We start from the raw sequence: 23,246 nt of genomic DNA on the forward strand, positions 1-23,246 counted from the left end.
GCACCTGTTGTTTCCTGACTTTTTAATGATTGCCATTCCAGCTGATGTGAGATAGTATCATTGTGGTTTTGATTTGCATTTCTCTAATGACCAGTGATGATGAGCTTTTTTTCATGTTTGTTGGCTGCATAAATGTCGTCTTTTGAGTAGTGTCTGTTCATATCCTTTGCCCACTTTTTGATGGGGTGGTTTGTTTTCTTGTAAATTTGTTTAAGTTCTACTGCATAAATAAACATCTTCTTTTGAGAAGTGTCTGTTTATATCCTTTGCCCACTTTATGATGGGGTTTTTTGCTTTTCTGTAAATTTGTTTAAGTTCTTTGTAGATTCCGCATATTAGCCATTTGTCAGATGGATAGATTGCAAAAATTTTCTCCCATTCTATAGGTTGCCCGTTCACTCTGATGATAGTTTATTTTGCTGTGCAGAAGCTCTTTAGTTTAATTAGATCCCATTTGCCATTGCTTTTGGTGTTTTAGTCATGAAGTCTTTGCCCATGCCTGTGTCCTGAATGATACTACCTAGGTTTTCTTCCGGGGTTTTTCTAGTTTTAGGTCTTATGTTTAAATCTTTAATCCATCTTGAGTTAATTTTTATATAAGGTGTAAGGAAGGGGTCCAGTTTCAGTTTTCTGCATATGGCTAGCCAGTTTTCCCAACACCATTTATTAAATAGGGAATGGAAAATATTACATGAAGCTGGCAAGCTTAGGCTCTCTTGCTGAAGGCTACCAACACCTGCCTTCACTTATCTGCTGGACAGCAACATTGTTTGGTTGTTTTTAGCCAACCAACCCATCTTGGTCACTTAATCCTAAAGCTTATCTGCTGGACAGCAACATTGTTTGGTTGTTTTTAGCCAACCAACCCATCTTGGTCACTTAATCCTAAAGCTTCTGGTGCTTCACTAACTGCAAAAAAACTTTTAAAAAATTGTTTTTAAAATAGTGACTTTGATGATAGTTGAATCTGTGTGTATTTTCTGTAGAAATATACTAATTATGCCTATTGGGAGCTTAATCAGAGTCTTGTTTTTAATTATTCTGCTATTTATACCCTTTCTTTCAAATGAGCAATCGTGATCTAAAGAGATGATTTCATTGCTTACTCATTTAACAGTTTCAAAAATGTGGAAAATGAGTTATAGAAAAGAGTTTTAAGGAAAAATTAGGAAGATCTCAGTTGTCTTTTTTCCCCCCCCAGGATCTGTGGTTGTGGTTCCGGAGAATCTGGTTGTGCTGTGTGTGGATGTTGCAAGGCCTGTGCAAGAGAGTTAGATGGTCAAGAGGCAAGACAAAGAGGAATTCTTGATGCAGTGAAAGAAATGATACCTTTAGATCTTCTTTTAGGTAATTTTGATTGATTATACTATGCTACACTGAGTTGTCTTCAACTCATTAAGTCTGACAGTTTAAACAATTTCTTTTAGGTATATGTTAAAAAATTAAGATAATAATTAATGTATGCAATACTGCTCTTATGGTAACTGACACTATGACATTGTTTAAGGGATGAGATTCTTTTTTTTTTTTTTTTGAGACAGAGTCTCGCTCTGTTGCCAAGTCTGGAGTACAGTGGCTCAATCTCAGCTCACTGCAACCTCTGCCTTCTAGGTTCAAGTGATTGTCCTGCCTCAGCCTCCCAAGTAGCTGGGAGTGCAGGTGCCCACCACCACACCTCATTTTTGTATTTTTAGTAGAGACAGGGTTTCACCATATTGGCCAGGCTTATCTTGAACTCCTGACCTCAGGTGATCTGCCCGCCTCTGCCTCCCAAAGTGGTGGGCCACCATGCCTATCCAGAATGAGATTCTTTTTCCCTTTTTGGCTAAGAATTCTTAAAGTAAAAATATTGTGTGTTTTAGACAATGTTTTTGCTAGCTTTTCTTTCTTGAATTTTAAGTAGTTCTGTTATAGTTATTATATAACATGTATGTATGTATGTTGTTTTTTTTTTTTTTTTTTGGCCAATCCTCTAGCTGTCCCAGTGCCCGGGGTTAACATTGAAGAACACCTTCAGTTACGACAAGAAGAAAAACGGCAACGTGTAATCAGAAGGCACAGATTAGAGGAAGGAAGAGGTAAGATGTAGCTACAGAGAAAAAGTACATGAAAATCCACTTTCCTACCCTATCCTGAAACCACTGAAAAGTTCACACAATAAACTAATTTTGGGTAAGAAATCATCCAAATTAAAATTAATAATATTCTGATAACTCATGAATATAATGTGAAAATATTCAAGGTATTCATAATTGTTCTAATAACATATGTTGAAGATATTTGTAATTGTGCTGGTAATATACATTTAATTCAGCAGGGTATTTATGGTGTAAGTCACCATATTAAGAATTGTGCCATCTGCCAAGTATCAGTAACTATTAGAAATGGCTACTTTTTAAAAATAGATATTCTCACAACTTGTCCTTCACTCAGACTTTGGACTCATCTATTTGACCATGGAACAAAATTCAGTTTAGTCTTTTCACTTCTGTTTTCTTTTTCTTTTTTTTTTTTTTTTTTTGAGACGGAGACTCACTCTGTCGCCCAGGTTGGAGTGCAGTGGCCGGATCTCAGCTCACTGCAAGCTCTGCCTTCCGGGTTTACGCCATTCTCCTGCCTCAGCCTCCCGAGTAGCTGGGACTACAGGCGCCCGCCACCTCGCTTGGCTAGTTTTTTTGTATTTTTTAGTAGAGATGGAGTTTCACTGTGTTACCCAAGATGGTCTCGATCTCCTGACCTCATGATTCGCCCATCTCGGCCTCCCCTGTTTTCTTATTTTTTTATGCTCCCTATCATTTGGGCATAGTCCTACTATGCTTTGCTTTAGATCAGTGCATAACTATGCTTTTGTGTGTTTTTTTTTTGGAAAAAGCTCGTTCTAGTTATATACAGGAAGGGTAAGATGGCAGGTCTGCAGGTTTTATTTACAAAGATGTTTATCTTTTCCTCATTGTTTATGATAACTTCTTAGCTTAAAAATACATTTAACTGGCCAGGCATGGTGGCTCACGCCTGTAATCCCAGTGCTTTGGGAGGTTGAGGTGGGCGGATCACGAGATCAAAAGATGGAGACCATCCTGGCCAACATGGTGAAACCGCATCTCTACTAAAAGTACAAAAAAATTAGCTGGGCATGGTGGTGTGCACCTGTAGTCCCAGCTACTCAGGAGGCTGAGGCAGGAGAATCACTTGAACCCGGGAGGTGGAGGTTGCAGTGAGCCATGATTGTGCCACTGCACTCCAGCCTGGTGACAGAGTGAGACTCCGTCTCAAAACAAACAAAAAAAGTTTTAACTGTGGTTATAATTGGTATTTGAATACGCAGAGATAAATATATGTATTACTAAAGATTTCCTTGCTCAGTAAATTTTTTTTTTGTAGGATTAAGACAAATTGTTATGGAGGTCTATGATTTTATTCCTCCACTAGGCAAAATTTTGGTTAGAAATGTTTACTGATACTGCATGTTTTATAGATACGGCATGATATTTGATGCGTGAAATAAACCTTTTACCCATTTGACCATCATTATACATTTTTTTCTAGCTATTCTTTTTGTTAATATATGGAATAAGTAGTAAAATATATGATACACATGGTGAATTCTAGTTTTATTAAACTTAAATTGTAAAACATACTTGGCACATGAAGAGTGTTCTTCATAGCATCTGATAAGTGAAGTTGATTGAAAAGGTGAAAATTTACTATTGTTTGACTTTCCTTGCATAATGTTCTTTAAAGGATATTTTAGGCCAGGCGCGGCAGCTCAAGCCTGTAATCCCAGCACTTTGGGAGGCCGAGAGGGGCAGATCACGAGGTCAGGAGATCGAGACCATCCTGGCTAACACGGTGAAACCCCGTCTCTACTAAAAAAAAATATAAAAAACTAGCCAGGCGAGGTGGCGGGCGCTTGTAGTCCCAGCTACTTGGGAGGGTGAAGCAGGAGAATGGCGTAAACCCCGGAGGCGGAGCTTGCAGTGAGCTGAGATCCAGCCACTGCACTCCAGCCTGGGCGACAGAGCGAGACTCCGTCTCAAAAAAAAAAAAAAAAAAAAAAAAAAAAAAAAAAGGATATTTTAATGAGATTAATATAGATACTGTCAGTATTTACATTATATAAGTATGTGGGAAAATTGCATGTTAAATGTTTCCTACAAAACAGGACAGAATTAAGTTTCTGACATGTGGTAATTAATACTTTTTTATGTTGATATAATTTTTTAAGATTAGTTATTATATGTTTACTACCTGTTTTTTCTTTCTTTAGAAATATTAGGTTGAGCGACATGAATGGACCTACAAAATGCAGCTATCTCTTACGTTTAAACTACAGTATAGCACATCCTTACACTTAATTATTCACATTTAATTACTTGCCAAATGCTGTTTATCTTGTTACTCTTTTTCTCTTCCCTCCTAAAAAAGCTATTCTTCTCTAGGTATAGTATATTTGTGCATATAGGAAATAAAGGAACATTGAATTGTGCATTGGTAACTTGACATAACTTGGTTGATTTTGGAATATTCTTTTGCCATTTATTTTTAAATTTGACATAAACCTGTGAAACATAATTGTAAACACTAACCCTTTAAAGTTAAAAAAAATCTTCAACTAGTTAAATATTTAAAGAAATTATGTTGTTGTATCTGAATTTCCAAAGATAGATTGAGGTTCTAGGCACTTAGTGTATATTTTGTGACAAATAGGTTTCATCTGCAGTCCTAAATATGTAGAACATCTGTAGAAACACTTTATTCAGATTATTGGTGCACATAAATTTTATCTTGTCCTTATTTTTTGGTAGAACTCTTTCTTACACAGATCACCCTCCTTCATTTTTGTTAAAACAGTATGTAGTGAATATCTTTTCTTGATGAGTGGAATCTTCAGTGTGAACCTCAATTATGGCAGTCCTTGCTTTCCATGGAACTGAGATTAACAGAAATTTGTGCACATTGAAACCATGTCCTCCCCTTTCACAGTCACCACAGTTACCTAGAATCATGCAAAAGGAGGACAGAGTTCCCATATGCCTGTGTTTCAGTTAACACAGCACTATGCAAAGTGATGCCTGCTTGTATGTTTTGTTTGTTTGTTTGTTTGTTTATTTATTTTGAGATGGAGTCTTGCTCTGTTGCCCAGCCTGGAGTGCAGCAGCACAGTCTTGGCTCACTGCAACCTCCCCTTCCCAGGTTCAAGCGATTCTCCTACCTCAGCCTCCTGAGTAGCTGGGACTACAGGTGCCCGCCACCATGCTCGGCTAATTTTTGTATTTTTAGTAGAGGCGAGGTTTCACCATGTTGGCCAGGCTGGTTTCGAACTCCTGACCTCAAATGATCCACCTACCTCAGCTTCCCAAAGTGTTGGGATTATAAGTGTGAGCCACTGCGCCCAGCCTATTTTATTTTAAACAAATATTTTTGCATTTGGACAAGAATTCTAACTGTGTATTCATTTTTTAAAATATCAAACTTCAGAGTCATTCAGTGACTTTGGAAATCCTTATGCTGTATTAAGTAATTAAAAAACTATTCTGATATGACACTTTTATGATTTTATATTATTCTTAGCACTCCATTAAGCAATTTTATTTAAAAACACATTTTTATAAGAAAACAAAATTAGATGAATACGATATACCCACACTCCCATAGGGATAAAACAAGAAAGATAAATACCAAAATATTAACAATGCTTTTTCCTGACAGATGAGTTTATAGATGATTTTTTATTTTCTTCTTTACAATTTGTTTCCTAAATATTCTCCAATAAGCATATTAGTGTGTAAATAGAGTAAAAGTTACGTTTTATAACTGAAGCCATTTAAAAAAACTGATTAGGTTTAAGGCATCTATACTTTGCTTACCTTTGCTTTTTAAGAAATATTTTTATTTTAATTGGATGGAGGAATCTCTTTCAGGTGCTGTGCTTTTCATTACTTTCGGGCCATGGTTCTCAAGTTGTTCTCAAAGGGACCAGCATCACCAGCATCACTTGGGCACTTGTTACGAGTGCTCAGGCCCCACTCCAGATCTCTACTGAAGCAAAAACTGGAGGAGTACAGCCAGTAAACTGTGCTTTAATAGCGTTCCAGGTGATTCTGATGCTCCCACAGTGTGAGACTTAGTGCGCTAGGTCAATTGTTTGCACTTTGTGGTTTTATCCATTGACCTTCTGTATCAGAATCACCTAGGCCTAATGAATCAGAATTTATGGGTCAAGGGCCTTCGAAACAGATTTGAGTCACTTGCACAGTGTTCTAAGGCTCTTCTCGGGCACTGTGCTAGAAAAGATTGTATTGGCTTTGCTCCCGTAAGGAATAGAAACATCAAATAAAATTTTAGTTTTCCAATTTCCATACATACATGTCTTTTATTTCTTTGGTCTGTTGATACTTTTTAGAAACTAACAATTTAGTAGTATGTTAGTAATTATACTTGCTAGTAATTGGCCTTTACCTGTGTTAACATTTCAGAATTTAAGAATTAGATTATGTTAGATTATTTTACTTGACTTTTCTGTCTTATTTACCAAGTCTGATCTAAGTTTTTCATAGTTGATCAGAACTTTGGGCTCTAGTTCTTTTTTTTTTGAGTCAGTGTCTCACTCTATTGCCCAGAGCCGGGTGCACTGGTACGATCTCGGATCACTGCAACCTCTGCCTCCCGGTTTCAAGCAATTCTCCTACCTCAGCCTCCCGAGTAGCTGGGATTATAGGCATGCACCACCACACCTGGCTAATTTTTGCATTTTTAGTAGAGATGGGGTTTCACCATGATGGCCAGGCTGATCTCAAACTCTTGACCTCAGGTGATCGGCCTGCCTCAGCCTCCCAAAGTGCTGGGAGTACAGGTGTGAACCACTGAGCTCAGCCTGGGCTCTAGTTCTTGTACTAAAGCCTTGCTCAGATAGCCTCAGGCCTGTTGATGTAATTTAGTTACTGTTTTATCACACCAGGTCTCCTATAATGGAATGTGCTATTGAAACCCAAAAAAGCAATGTTATTACTGCTTTTTCATAAATTCTGAACTTTGTCTTTAATTTTAAATCTTTGTGTTATTAATATTCTAGTTAATTTTTTTCTTAAATTTATCTTTTTAGGTATTAATAGTATTCATTTATAGATTTTAGTTCAATGGTTTGTGATAATTTTTTAGATTATATTGGGTTGGTTAGTGTATTAATTTAACTGTGTAAGTGAAGTGGTTATTCAGTGAAATTCTTAAGTAGGGCTCTTGAAGTCATCAGAAGAACTAATGGATGATTATATTAAGGATTTAATCTTTATATTCCTTATCAGCACTCTGTTTCATAAGGAAAATTAAACTCCAATAATATTAGCTTTTTCTTCTTTCTTCTAAGTATCCAAGTTTCATAATTATGAGCTGTGGGTGGGCTAAACCCATGTCCTGGCTTAACTGGGAGAGTCCCATTTTATAGGTGTCCAGGCATATTTCTTAATAGTGCCCTTTTTTACTCTCAGTAGAGTCTCATTTGGGTAGTAAGTTATATGGTTAGCCTCACTATAGAATATGGTGGTTGAGAGCATCTGTTCTGCAGTTTTTAGACTTGGGATCAAATCCTGGCTTCTTAAGTTTTACCACCTATATATGACCTTGGAATTTTAATCACCCTGAACATCAGTTTTCTTACCTTCAAAATGGTGATAAATTTACCTACCTACCTAAGGATGTTCATGAGGATTAAGGGATACAGGTAAAAGTGCCTAGCATATACTAATCCCTAAATAAATGCTTCCTGGTGATTGTGGTGGTGGTGGGAGACTATTTAGTAGTCTATACTTTTCTTTGAGTTTGATTCTCTTTCAGCTCTGGCCTTGACTTAATTACTTTTCTTACAACATTGGCATGCTAATCACAAAACTTTGATTATTACTGGGAAAAATCCACAACAGCTTTTCTAGAATAAAACATTCAATTTTCATAGGAAAAAATCAGTTACAAATTAGAAAAAAAAATATTTTTTTATTTTTGTTATTTTTTTGTTATACTTTAAGTTCTAGGGTACATGTGTACAATGTGCAGGTTTGTTACGTATGTATACATGTGCCATGTTGGTGTGCTGCACCCATTAACTCGTCATTTACGTTAGGTATATCTCCTAATGCTATCCCTCTCCCTCCCCCCACCGCACGAAAGGCTCCAGTGTGTGATGTTCCCCTTCCCATGTCCAAGTGTTCTCATTGTTCAATTCCCACCTATGAGTGAGAACATGCGGTGTTTGGTTTTTTGTCCTTGCAATAGGTTGCTGAGAATGATGGTTTCCAGCTTCATCCATGTCCCTACAAAGGATGTGAACTCATCCTTTTTTATGGCTGCTGCGTAGTATTCCATGGTGTGTATATGCCACATTTTCTTAATCCAGTCTATCATTGATGGACATTTGGGTTGGTTCCAAGTCTTTGCTATTGTGAATAGTGCCGCAATAAACATACGTGTGCATATGTCTTTATAGCAGCATGATTTTTAATCCTTTCAGTATATTCCCAGTAATGGGATGGCTAGGTCAAATGGTATTTTTAGTTCTAGGTGCTTGAGAAATCATCACACTGTCTTCCACAGTGGTTGAACTAGTTTACACTCCCACTAACAGTGTAAAAGTGTTCCCATTTCTCCACATCCTCTCCAGCACCTGTTGTTTCCTGACTTTTTAATGATCGCTATTCTACCTGGTGTGAAATGGTATCTCATTGTGGTTTTGATTTGCATTTCTCTGATGGCCAGTGATGATGAGCATTTTTTCATGTGTCTGTTGGCTGCATAAATGTCTTCTTTTGAGAAGTGTCTGTTCATATCCTTTGCCCACTTTTTGATGGGGTTCTTTTTTTCTTGTAAATTTGTTTGAGTTCTTTGTAGATTCTGGATATTAACCCTTGTCAGATGATTAGATTGCAAAAATTTTCTCCCATTCTGTAGGTTGCCTGTCCACTCTGATGGTAGTTTCTTTTGCTGTGCAGAAGCTCTTTAGTTTAATTAGATCCCATTTGTCTATTTTGGCTTTTGTTGCCATTGCTTTTGGTGTTTTAGACATGAAGTCTTTGCCCATGCCTATGTCCTGAATGGTATTACCTAGGTTTCCTTCTAGGGTTTTCATCATTTTAGGTCTAACATTTAAGTCTTTAATCCATCTTGAATTAATTTTTGTATAAGGTGTAAGGAAGGGATCCAGTTTCAGCTTTCTACGTATGCTAGCGAGTTTTCCTAGCACCATTTATTAAGTAGGGAATCCTTTCCCCATTTCTTGTTTTTGTCAGGTTTGTCAAAGATCAGATGGTTGTAGATGTGTGGTATTATTTCTGAGGCCTCTGTTCTGTTCCATTGGTCTATATCTCTGTTTGGGTACCAGTACCATGCTGTTTTGGTTACTGTAGCCTTGTAGTATAGTTTGAAGTCAGGTAGATGCCTCCAGCTTTGTTCTTTTGGCTTAGGATTGTCTTGGCAATGCAGGCTCTTTTTTGGTTCCATATGAACTTTAAAGTAGTTTTTTCCAATTCTGTGAAGAAAGTCATTGGTAGCTTGATGGGGATGGCATTGAACCTATAAATTACCTTGGGCAGTATGGCCGTTTTCATGATGTTGATTCTTCCTATCCATGAGCATGGAATGTTCTTCCATTTGTTGGTGTCCTCTTTTATTTCACTGAGCAGTGGTTTGTAGTTCTCCTTGAAGAGGTCCTTGACATCCCTTGTAAGTTGGATTCCTAGGTATTTTATTCTCTTTGAAGCAATTGTGAATGGCAGTTCACTCATGATTTGGCTCTCTGTTTGTCTGTTACTGGTGTATGAGAATGCTTATGATTTTTGCACATTGATTTTGTTTCCTGAGACTTTGCTGAAGTTGCTTATCAGCTTAAGGAGATTTTGGGCTGAGACGATGGGATTTTCTAAATACACAATCATGTCATCTGCAAACAGGGACAATTTGACTTCCTCTTTTCCTAATTGAATACCCTTTATTTCTTTCTCCTGCCTGATTGCCCTGGCCAGAATTTCCAACACTGTGTTGAATAGGAGTGGTGAGAGAAGGCATCCCTGTCTTGTGCCAGTTTTCAAAGGTAATGATTCCAGTTTTTGCCCATTCCGTATGATATTGGCTGTGGGTTTGTCATAAATAGCTTTTATTATTTTGAGATACGTCCCATCAATACCGAATTTATTGAGAGTTTTTGGCATGAAGGGCTGCTGAATTTTGTCAAAGGCCTTTTCTGCATCTATTGAGATAATCATGTGGTTTTTGTCTTTGGTTCTGTTTATATGCTGGATTGCATTTACTGATTTGTGTATGTTGAACCAGCCTTGTATCCCAGGCATGAAGCCCACTTGATCATGGTGGATAAGCTTTTTGATGTGCTGCTGGATTCAGTTTGCCAGTATTTTATTGAGGATTTTTGCATCAATGTTCATCAGGGATATTGGTCTAAAATTCTCTTTTTTTGTTGTGTCTGTGCCAGGCTTTGGTATCAGGATGATGCTGGCCTCATGAAATGAGTTAGGGAGGATTTCCTCTTTTTCTATTGATTGGAATAGTTTCAGAAGGAATGGTACCAGCTCCTCCTTGTACCTCTGGTAGAATTTGGCTGTGAATCCACCTGGTCCTGGACGTTTTTTGGTTGGTAGGCTATTATTGCCTCAATTTCGGAGTCTGTTAATGGTCTATTCAGGGATTCAACTTCTTCCTGGTTTATTCTTGGGAGGGTGTATGTGTCCAGGAATTTACCCATTTCTTCTAGATTTTCTGGTTTATTTGCCTAGAGGTGTTTATAGTATTCTCTGATGGTAGCTTGTATTTCTGTGGGATCCGTGGTGATATCCCCTTTATCTTTTTTTGTTGCTTCTATTTGATTCTTCTCTCTTTTCTTCTTTATTAGTGTTGCTAGCGGTCTGTCAATTTTGTTGATCTTTTCAAAAAACCAGCTCCTGGATTCATTGATTTTTTGAAGAATTTTTTGTGTCTCTGTCTCCTTCAGTTCTGCTCTTAGTTATTTCTTGCCTTCTGCTAGCTTTTGAATGTGTTTACTCTTGCTTCTCTAATTCTTTTAATTGTGATGTTAGGGTGTCAATTTTACATCTTTCCAGCTTTCTCTTGTGGGCATTTAGTGCTATAAATTTCCCTCTACACACTGCTTTAAATGTGTCCCAGAGATTCTGGTATGTTGTGTCTTTGTTCTCATTGGTTTCAAAGAACATCTTTATTTCTGCCTTCATTTCGTTATGTACCAAGTAGTCATTCAGGAGCAGGTTGTTCAGTTTCCATGTAGTTGAGCAGTTTTGATTGAGTTTCTTAGTCCTGAGTTCTAGTTTGATTGCACTGTGGTCTGAGAGACAGTTTGTTATAATTTCTGTTCTTTTACATTTGCTGAGGAGTGCTTTACTTCCAATTATGTGGTCAATTTTGGAATAAGTGCGATGTGGTGCTGAGAAGAGTGTATACTCTGTTGATTTGGGGTGGAGAGTTCTGTAGATGTCTATTAGGTCTACTTAGTGCAGAGCTGAGTTCAATTCCTGGATATCCTTGTTAACTTTCTGTCTCGTTGATCTGTTTAATGTTGACAGTGGGGTGTTAAAGTCTCCATTATTATAGTGTGGGAGTCTAAATCTCTTTGTAGGTCTCGAAGGACTTGCTTTATGAATCTGGGTGCTCCTATATTGGGTGCATATATATTTAGGATAGTTAGCTCTTGTTGTTCAATTGATCCCTTTGCCATTATGTAATGGCCTTCTTTGTGTCTTTTGATCTTTGTTGGTTGAAAGTCTGTTTTATCAGAGCTTAGTATTGCAACCCCTGCCTTTTTTTGTTTTCCATTTGCTTGGTAGATCTTCCTCCATCCCTTTATTGTGAGCCTGTGTGTGTCTCTGCACATGAGATAGGTCTCCTGAATACAGCACACTGATGAGTCTTTATCCAATTTGCCAGTCTGTGTCTTTTAATTGGAGCATTTAGCCCGTTTACATTTAAGGTTAATATTGTTATGTGTGAATTTGATCCTGTCATTATAATGTTAGTTGGTTATATAGCTCGTTAGTTGATGCAGTTTCTTCCTAGCATCGGTGGTCTTTACAATTTGGCATGTTTTTGCAGTGGCTGGTACCAGTTGTTTCTTTCTATGTTTAGGGCTTCCTTCAGGAGCTCTTATAGGGCAGGCCTGGTGGTGACAAAAATCTCTCAGCATTTGCTTGTCTGTAAAGGATTTTATTTCTCCTTCACTTGTGAAGCTTAGTTTGGCTAGATATGAAATTCTGGGTTGAGAATTCTTTTCTTTAAGAATTTTGAATGTTGGCTTCCACTCTCTTCTGACTTGTAGAGTTTCTGCTGGGAGATCTGCTGTTAGTCTGATGGGCTTCCCTTTGTGGGTAACCTGACCTTTCTCTCTGGCTGCCCTTAACATTTTTTCCTTCATTTCCACTTTGGTGAATCTGACAATGATGTGTCTTGGAGTTGCTCTTCTCGAGGAGTATCTTTGTGGCGTTCTCTGTATTTCCTGAATTTGAATGTTGAGCTACCTTGCTAGGTTGGGGAAGTTCTCCTGGATAATATCCTGAAGAGTGTTTTCCAACTTGGTTCCATTCTCCAGTCACTTTCAGGTACACCAGTCAGACGTAGATTTGTTCTTTTCACATAGTCCCATATTTCTTGGAGGCTTTGTTCATTTCTTTTCACTCTTTTTTCTCTAAATTTCTCCTCTGGCTTCATTTCATTCAATTGATCTTCAATCACTGATACCCTTTCTTCCACTTGATCGAATCAGCTACTGAAGCTTGTGCATTCATCTTGTAGTTCTCGTGCCATAGTTTTCAGCTCCATCAGGTCATTTAAAGACTTCTCTATACTGGTTATTCTAGTTAGCCATTCATCTAATCTTTTTTCAAGGTTTTTGGCTTCTCTGTGATGGGTTCAAACTTCCTCCTTTAGCTAAGAGAAGTTTGATCGTCTGAAGCCTTCTCTCAACTTGTCAAAGTCATTCTCCATCCAGCTTTGTTCCTTTGCTGGCAAGGAGCTGCGTTCCTTTGGAGAGGATGAGGTGCTCTGATTTTTAGAATTTTCTGCTTTTCTGCTCTGCTTTTTCCCCATCTTTGTGGTTTTATCTACCTTTGGTCTTTGATGATGATGTCGTACAGATGGGGTTTTCGTGTGGATGTCCTTTCTGTTTGTTAGTTTTCCTTCTAATAGTCAGGACCCTCAGCTGCTGGTCTGTTGGAGTTTGCTGGAGGTCAACTCCAGACCCTGTTTGCCTGGGTATTAGCAGCAGAGGCTGCAGAACACCGAATATTGCTGAACAGCAAATGTTACTGCCTGATCGTTCCTCTAGAAGCTTCGTCTCAGATGGGTACCTGGCCTTGTGAGTTGTCAGTCTGCCCCTACTTGGGGGTGCCTCCTAGTTAGGCTACTCTGGGGCCAGGGACCCACTTGAGGAGGTAGTCTGTCTATTCTCAGATCTCAGACTCCATGCTGGGAGAACCACTGTTCTCTTCAAAGTTGTCGAACAGGGACATTTAAGTCTGCAGAGGTTTCTGCTGCCTTTTCTTCAGCTATGCCCTGTGTCCAGAGGTGGAGTGTACAGAGGCAGGCAGACCTCCTTGAGCTGCCATGGACTCCCCCCAGTTCGAGCTTCCAGGCTGGTTTGTTTACCTACTTAAGCCTCAGCAGTGGCGAGTGCCCCTCCTCAGCCTCCCTGCCGCCATGCAGTTAGATCTCAGACTGCAGTGCTAGCAATGAGGGAGGCCCTGTGGGCCTGTGACCCTCCGAGCCAGGCGTGGGATATAGTCTCTTGTTGTGCAGTTTGCTGAGACTGTTGCAAAAGCACAATATTAGGGTAGGAGTGATCCGATTTTCCAGGTGCCCTCTGTCACCGCTTCCCTTGGCTAGGAAAGGGAATTCCCTGACCCCTTGGACTTCCCGGGTGAGGCAGTGCCTTGCCCTGCTTCCTCTCACGCTCGGTGGGCTCCACCCACTGTTCTGCCTCCACTGTCTGACAAGCCCCAGTGAGATGAGCCCGATGCCTCAGTTGGAAATGCAAAAATCGCCCCTCTTCTGCGTCACTCGAGCTGGGAGCTGTAGACTGGAGCTGTTCCTATTCGGCCAGCTTGGAACTGCCCCCCTAGAAACAAATTTATTAAAGCCTCTTATTTCAAAGTGATTGAGTTGATATTGCTATTAATTTTTGTTTGTTTGTTTTGTTTTGTTTTGAGACAGAGTCTTGCTCTGTTCTCCAGGCTGGAGTGCAGTGGCACGATCTCGGTTCACTACAACCTCCACCTCCCAGGTACACGCTAATCTCCTTCCTCAGCCTCGCGAGTAGCTGGGACTACAGGCGCGCTCCACCACGCCCGGATGATATTTTGTATTTTTAGTAGAGATGGAGTTTCACCATGTTAGCCAGGATGGTCTCAATCTCCTGACCTTGTGATCCGCCTGCCTCGGCCTCCCAAAGTGCTGGTTTACTGGCCTAAGCCACCGCACCCGGCATGATGCTATTACTTTTTAAGCCCTTAAAAACATCATGGTTTTCTTGATTTGATACATCAAATCCAAAATTAGCTGATATTCCAGTAACACATAAAAGTCTCTTTTTTAAATTAAAATATTATATGAATCATTTAAAGAATATAAGTAAGAAAAAGTAGATCAGTATAACCCTTTATACAAAAAGAACCATTAGTAGAATTTTAGTGTAATTTCTTACACTTTTTTACTTATTTTATATAATTTCATACTACAATAGATATTGATGTCCTGTTTGTATTCCCTTTAATATTATATCATAAAAGTTTTTTTGTGTTTTATTGCAAATACCATGTTAAAGTAATACAGGAATTTAGGTCAAGGTTTTGCATAAACCTATTCCTTAATTCAATTATTGTTTTTATTTCGTTGTCATCTTCTAATCAAGTTTTACTTATTTCTGGTTATATCATTGACTGAATTTTGTTTTATGTTTTTGCTTAGTGTTATAATACATATATTTTTATATTTTGCTAGTATTTTACCCCCACCTTCCCATTTCCATCCCCCCCAAAAGTAAATGTTAATAGTCTAATATCTTGCTCTATTAAAATATAATCATGTGTAGAGACTTATACATACGTGAAAGTGTAGGCGTATGTTTATTTACGGAAGTATTATTATGTATACATTTGGAGCATCTTTTTCTCATTTTACAATACAAGAAGAACACACTCTAGGTCAGTAAGTGTGGATCTACCACATTCTATGCAATAACAACCTAATATCATAATATGGCTATACCATAGTTTATGTGACCATTTTTTATTGATAGGCATTCAGGTTATTGTAGGTTTTTGTGGGTTTTACTGTAATAAATATTCTTAAACTTAGAGCTACATATTAGTGTTTATATAGTAGAGCTTTCCCGAAATAGAATGTATGGGGCAGAGAGTGTAACTATCTTAAATTTTAACAGGTAATTCACATTGTTTTAAAAATGTTACAGGAATTTATACTCCCTAGACTGATGTATAGGAGTAGTGTTTTCCTCTAGCATCACCTGTATTCGTTATTCTTTTATTTATTATTATTATTTTTTTTTGTAGAGCAGAGTCTTGATATGTTGCCTAGCCTGGCCTCGAACAACTGGGCCCAAGTGATCCTCGTGCCTCAGCCTCCTGAGTAGCTAGGACTGTACAGGCGTGTGCAACCACACCTGGGTTTAGTTACTCTTTTTAATTCTTGGAAAACAATGGTGAACAATGTTATCTCATTGTTAATTTAACACAAAATCATATTCTGTGTAAAATTACTTCATAAATCTCATTTTAATGGCTGCATATTATTCCATTGAGTAGATGTATTAGAATTTTTAATTAATTACTTTCATTTGGGTATTTTTACATGCTTGCTATAATGAGTAAAGTTGTAGTAAACACCTTTGAGGTGAAATCCTTTAAAAATATTTTAGAGTTTTCTTTAGGATAGATTCCTAGTGTACAGTTACTAGGAAAGGATAATAATTTTTAAGATCCTGAAATGTATCACCGAGAGCTTTCTGAAAGGCTTGTACTGTTTAACACCACCACTTATTCCATGCTTTCTGCCTGTGTGCCTACAGATGAACTCTGAATTACCCATTGTCTACACATGAGTGTAGCTTCTATTCTAAACCTGGTTATCTCATACCCCTATTTTATTCACTTCTCTCCCAATGAAAGAAAGAAATCACTGAGTTCTATTTATTCAGCCTTCTTAATTCTTTAATAGCTTTTTAATATCTACTTTTCAGAATTTTACTGTTTCCTTAGCTGAGGCTGCTTTTCTTCTTTGCCTGAATGACAGCAAAAAGCCTTTTAACTGGCCTTACCTCCACTCTTATCATCTTCTAAGCCATTAGCCACCTTCTTTCCAAAATATTCATTCTGCAATACAGATCAGATCAGTAGCACTTCTCTGTTTAAAACCAAAAGGCTATTCATAGTCCTTAGGATGAAGGGTACACTTTTATCTCTACAGCCTCATCTCTCTCTATTCTCATTTCTTTTCCCTATCCCCTCTTTTTTTCCCCCTATCTCTGAACCTTTGTGCTGCTTGCTACCTCCTTTATTTGACCTCATCTTATGTGGTGGTTTCTTTTATCTCTATACTGTCTACCTTCCGACCTTCAAGTTTTGTTGGCTTCTCCTCCAGTTTGTGTGCCTCCTTTAGTCATAGCACACTGTCATAATTTCTTGTTTAGTTGTGTGTAAACCCTCCCTCCCCTCATTAGAATGTGAGCTTCTTGAAGCAGAGATTGTATCTTGTTTATCAAGGGTTCCCAGAACTTCACATGGTACCTGTTAGTACCATGATTTGTAGTATGTCTTTGTTGACTAATTGAAAGCAGTTTAGGGACTTATCATCTCTAGAATGAAGTTCTATGGTATAAAAAGGTTTTAATTATCTGCTTTTTTGGATGCCTTTCCAAACAAATTTCCCAAGACTTTTGCTCCTTCACATATACTCTGTAAAAGTCAGCTACGTGTGTTTTTAATGACTATGCAATACTGTTTAACATCTTTATGCTTTTACAAAATCCTAATTTATATTCTATTCCTTTTAACTGGAATGCCCTCCCTTCCTTGCCTTTTCTCTTGTTAAACTTTTTGTCATTCTTTGAAACCTCGCTGATTGTCCTGAGTTTATTTAACATCTTTTCATCCTTTAGGACGTAGTGTGTATAGATTTCTTTTATAGCATTTATTGTAATGTTTCATAGCTGTGTTTTTCTTTTTTTTTTTCTCCTAGTGGACTGAGTTCCAATGAGAGCTATATCTTTGTCATTATATTCATTTCACCTAGTGTCTGCTAAATAAAAGATTATCAGGAAATTTGGTGAATAAATTAGTGACTCAGCTATATTTGAAGAAACATTATTTTAGCCCATGGGATACAATATTATTTTAGAGCCTGATTGCTTTAATTTTTAGACATGATTGCCCCTGGGCCTTTTTGATTTATAAATCAAAAGATTCTAAAAAGATTGAATTTAGCAAGACACTAAATGGGTGTGGGTGTAATGTATTTTCATGAGGAGAAACAATATTGTAGACAGACCATAGAAATCAGAAAATGGTAATATAACAATATTATTACCTTAATATCTATAACTTTTTTATATAGTTGAAAAATACTTTTTATAGTAATTTTCATGTCTGCTTTGTAACGGTTGAGAAATAATGCATGTTAAGAAAATAAGACATTTTGTTCATATTTGAAATATCAATTTTATTACATTTTAGAAATGGAACTCAGTTTACATAACCTTAGCTTGAAAATAATTGGTACTGCATTACTGGGAAATAACTTACTCTTCTGTTAACATTAAATTAGCATGTTTCTATCTGTAGTAGTCATAGAATATGTTATTCATGGTTTTTCATACAATTTGAGTTATTTCCATTCTTGTTTATATCTGGAAACATAATTGAAATATGGTTCCTTTACCCACTTGTACATTTAATTTAGGATACTTTGGTATTGAATTTGACATTTATGAAATTTTATTAGAGGGCAATAGGCTTAATTTGTTCCATCATTAGAAAAATTAATTAAACTGAAGATCAGTAGGGAATCATGAAAAAACTTGTTTTAATTAAAAATGTTCATTGCTTATATAGTGTCATAATTCCTGTTTCAGTTAATGGTAACCTGTCAAATTTAGAGTGTTTTCAAATTTGAAGACATTTTTGATCTTGTTAAAACTCAAGGAAACGTAGTTCTGCTGTATAAGAAAAAAACTAAAATTTTAAATTATAACTTAAGTTTATTTTTCTTTTCAAGGTAAATGTTAATGGGAAAAGTGATTTATTTTATTTTATTAAAATAAATTTGGCTGTAGATTTTTTACTTAAATACCATATAAGTGGAAAGAACTATAACCTGTGTGGGTATGTATTTGTATATGTATATATATGTACCTAGTGGCATTTTAGAAGAAATGATTTAATGAAAAACGTTTCCAAAATGTTATTTGGGTAAAGTGCCGCCTTTACCATCAATATGAAGCCCAGGCTCCTTCCTTTCTGTCTCTCTCTTGTTCTCTCTGTGTGTGTGTGTGTGTGTGTGTGTGTGTGTGTGTGTGTATACATGTATCTATATGCAGAATATAGACATTTTTGTTTTGTTTTTGATCATCTGGTTTTCTTAACCTCTATGATGTGTAGTAAACTTGGTAACATTTTTATTTTGGTTTTGTAGCAAGATTAATACAAATATTAAACCTGGAAGACCTTGTTAAAACGTAATGGTTAATTTAAAAATCAGTTTTTATGTTTCAGTGGGAAAGATATTTGTCTTCAGTGAACACATGTCTTACTGACTGTGAATATATATGATATTAAAAAGTATTTGTAAGATAATTTGATTGATTTAAATTTAACTTCTCCATTATCTATTTGAGACTATTAGTAACTACTCAATAATTTTATAAGTATAGAAGATGGGATTTGTACTTTATAAATTATATTTAAGGTATTAACTTTTATGTGAAATGGTGAGTAGGTTATGGGTGGGGGTGGGGAGCTGGAGTGGGGAAATTGGAAGAAAAGTATAATGTCCAAAACCATTAAGAATAAATTTTTATGCTTTTTAGTTTGAATTATTTTTTGTTCATTATAGTGTTTTCATTTTGTGAGTTTTTCTATGCACATACAAAATGTTTCTCCTCAGGCGCCCTTGTATTTGCTGGTCCTATTTTTATGAACCATCGAGAACAGGCTCTAGCCAGACTCAGATCCCATCCAGCACAGCTAAAGCATAAACGGGACAAGCACAAAGGTATTTGGTCTTCCTTATCACCTAGGTGGGATACTTCCCCAATTTCTTCCACTTATTTGAATTTTGTCTCTGGGAAAATGCACAAACCTGATTCTTCTACTTTGCTTCTATCATTATGATGTAGCCTGAGGAGAAAGAACATGCTGAAAGTGGTACCATTTGTCAGTGACTGTCATGCTTCTTGTTTCATTTTTGTTGTTGTTAGCTTTCATAAAGGAGACATTTTACAGTATTTTTTTTCCATTTCTTTTCAAATTTCAAAAAATTAAGGGAAGGTGGAAAAAATTATTGCTTTCTATCTTACATCCTTTGTTATTTGCTCTTTAATGACTGATCTGGCCTTTTACAATTCTTTTTTGAATGCTGTTTATATGCTTTAGGATGAACAATATTACTAAATTCAGTATATTAAATGATGATAGTAAGACTGCCATTACACTTTTCCACTGTTTATTAATTAAGTTTACATATACAACAAATGAATATACAAATATTTGATGGTTGTGGGTTAAGTAGAGATAAGTGCAAGCAAAGCACAAATCATGAAGACTTTCTGTAGTCCCTGGCATTGGTCAGAGGGCTCTCCTAGTCTGTGAGGAAGTAGGAATCTAGCTTGATATTATTGTTCTTTGAGATCTCAGAGTTCTGGGTTAATTAAATATATTCTTAAAGCATGCTTATTTTCTTATAAACCACAAATTATGGGTCAGCTAAGATCAGGAAAGAATTTAATACGAGGAATTTATAAATTTATATAAAATGTTTGCCTTGTATCCTGGCCTTTGAACCAGTGCTCTTCCTTGGCTAGCACAACTGAAAATTGCTATTTTCTTACATGCCTAAGATAGGTCCTGCAAAATAGAATAGGAAGTTTTAAAACATGCTTTCCATGTGGACAAATTAATCTAATTAATATTTGGATCCTTTTCTTTTTTTTTTTTTGCTGCAAAACTGTCATAGTGTAATTTCAAAAAAATTTTCTTAGGCAATGTAGTTTAATCAACTTTATTTTGATCTGCCTCTTTCAGTCTGTCAGTTTGCCACTCAAAACAAAAACATAAAATAGACAAAACTCATATTTAGTAAAGGTATAAATAGAGCACAACTTAAGATATACTCTGCAGAAATAAAAATAGTGTTTTAAATCTAATGCAATTAACCACAGTAAAATTTGTGACTGCTTTATTTACTGAGTGCTTTAACAATGCCATAAATATTTAAGAAATTTTCAACCTGAGACAGCTGATTCCAAAAAGAAAAGATATATATAAGGAGTAATATTTGGAGTATGCAATGAAATTGTTATTGCCAGAATGTCTGATCTCTTATGATTTCTACTATGTCACAATTTGAACGGATTTTTTTCGATTTCTTTCTCCCTGCAAATATATCAAAGTGAAGCTTTTCCCAATAGTTTACCTGAGGTTAATTATTCACATTTCATGAAACAGTTTAAAACCTTTTCAGCTCCATGTGAGTATCTCATGGACAAGTATCTTTATTCTTTCCAGATTTTTAAATGAAATGTTAAATGAAGACCAAGGTTACAAATTTAAAGCAGACTTTTCCCAATGTCACATAATGATTGGCTGTAGAAATTATTCAGTGAGGCTGGACACAGTGGCGCACGCCTGTAATCGCATTATTCAGTGAGGCTGGGCACAGTGGCGCACGCCTGTAATTGCAGCACTTCGGAAGGCTGAGGGGGTGGATCACTTGAGGTCAGGAGTACGAGACCAGCCTGGCTAACATGGCGAAACCCCATCTGTACTAAAAATACAAATACAAATAATAATAATAATAATAATAATAATAATAATAATAATAAGCCCAGTGTGGTGGCACATGCCTGTAATCCTAGCTACTCAGGAAGCTGAGGCAGGCGCACAATAATCACTTGAACCTGGGAGGCAGATGTTGCAGTGAAAAAACAAATTGTTCAATGATAGCTAGCCTTAAAGTTTGTTTGTCAGGGGGTTACTTTATAACAAGTTTCTTTGTATACTTGTGGCAACCACTCTGTGAGGACCTACTTTGTAATATCACAGTGTAGGACCAGTTTTATTGGATTTTAGGGTTTTAAAGAGTGAGATAGTTTTCTCTTTTTACTCCACAAATACATTTACAATGCAAATAATAATTTATCAATTGGTACCCTGGTTTTTTTTGTAAAGAGTATTAATTTACTGCTCACTAATTTCCCTCCAGCCACTAACCATTTACACTCACTGTCTTGTCATTTAATTCTCTCTCCATTCACTGCTTTTACTTTTACGGCATGTCGAACATCCCTAATTTGAAAATTCTAAATGCTCCAAGATCTGAGCAACAACACGAAGCCCCCAAGTGGGAAATTCCACACCTGACCTCCTGTGACGGGTTGCAGTCTCAGCACACAGCTTATTCAGTGTCCTTAAGTAAAAACAATCCTCTCAGCCCTCTTCAGCTGTGATAAAACTTTTCCATGCACAGCATGATGGTGACACCAATCACAGTTTGTCTACATGGGTGGCGGGAAGTACCTTTGCTTTCTGATAGTGCAGGGTATACAAATTTTCTTGCACCAAATTATTTAAAATATTGCATAAAATTATCTTCTGGTTATGTGAGTAATGTGTATATGAAAAACAATGAATTTCACATTTAGACTTGGGTCCCATCCCCAAGATACCTCATTACATATGTGCAAATATTCCAAAATTTGAAAAAAGTCCAAAATCCAAAACACTTCTGATCCCAAGCTTTTCAAATTAAGGGATGCTCAACCTTTACATATTTTCATAGTCTTGATAAATATTTTTTCGACATTGATTTTTCTCTTCACCTTACCCAGTTTATCTTCTAGTTTATCTACTGATAAACTAGAAGTTTATGGTATTAATTGTTATATTCTGTCTTACATTTAATTATGTTGGTACAAATTATAGGATGATAGTAGTTAAAATTTTTTTAGACTGTGACTTTTTTGTGACAGCGTATGGAGAGTAAGAACTGTGGATTTGTTGTTAACAGGGCTGAGTTCTAAGATGGAAAGTTGGAGAACTTCTGGGTGATGGGAGAAAATTCAGAGGAGGTCACAGAATTCATCCTATACAGGCAGATATTTACTAAAGGCAAAATAGAGTATATAGACTGAATCAATAAGTACAATTCCATATGAAATACAGTAAATTATTCTAAAATGCACCCATAAACTATATTTGAAACAGAATTAACATTTGTTTCAGCTATTCAGTACCCTACATAGAAAAATATGTTAATAGTATACATAGTTAGGAACATCTGAATTGTTTTAGAGATAGTCCTAAAATCTATTTTAAAATGACAGATGTGAAAATCTGAAGACACACTGATAAATATCCGAGTCTATTTTGCACTTACTTTCTGTTTGGAAATGTTACAGTATGATGAAAATATCATAGCCTTTGGAATTAGGCTTCAACTTTATTTCTGATTTTGTCATTTACTAGAACTACATGGCTGTGCAAAATGTCTTAATCTCTTTGGCTTCAGTTTTCTTATTTAAAAATCAATAGCAGTAATTCTTAACTGATTGTGTTGCTATGAAGATTAAAATATGTGTATAGTCTTTGCACACATACATATGTAGTCTTTGCACACATAAATCTTCCATGAATATTAGCTTTAATATTTTTAATTGAATTATTTGTTTTCTCTTTCAGAATTATCTTAAAGTACAATATTTGAGATTTATGAAATGCATAGTTTATTTTTACAAAAGATTTAAGGTTTCAACCATTTGGTGGTGGTAAAATGCATGAGCCTTATTTATGATTAAACTCCAAATTCGTTGTGCCGTTTATGATTTTGGGCTGGTTACTTAACCCCTTAACCCTTCAAGCCTTATTTTTTTCATCTGTAAAATGGACAAAGAATGCCTGTACCATCAGATTGCTTTATTCATTAAAGAAAGCAACAATAGTAAATATTGATTGAGCACT

General features: G+C 36.4%; 1 protein-coding gene across 13 annotated transcripts in view; it reads left to right on the forward strand.

The window, feature by feature from the left end:
* The window catches only part of MYCBP2 (MYC binding protein 2), a 292,153-nt gene that overhangs the window by 88,197 nt on the left and 180,710 nt on the right, over positions 1 to 23,246 (forward strand). For 12 of the 13 annotated variants that reach the window (XM_010374615.2, XM_030921889.1, XM_030921891.1 and 9 more), the window contains exons 16-18: positions 1,202 to 1,347; positions 1,977 to 2,078; positions 19,177 to 19,284. In XM_010374615.2, coding sequence (XP_010372917.1) covers positions 1,202 to 1,347; positions 1,977 to 2,078; positions 19,177 to 19,284 — 356 coding nt within the window. The remainder of the gene's footprint in view (positions 1 to 1,201; positions 1,348 to 1,976; positions 2,079 to 19,176; positions 19,285 to 23,246) is intronic. The other variant, XM_030921893.1, reaches the window with a different exon arrangement.

Source organism: Rhinopithecus roxellana, chromosome 18, assembly GCF_007565055.1.
Source record: "Rhinopithecus roxellana isolate Shanxi Qingling chromosome 18, ASM756505v1, whole genome shotgun sequence".
NCBI classification, from domain to species: Eukaryota; Metazoa; Chordata; class Mammalia; order Primates; family Cercopithecidae; genus Rhinopithecus; species Rhinopithecus roxellana.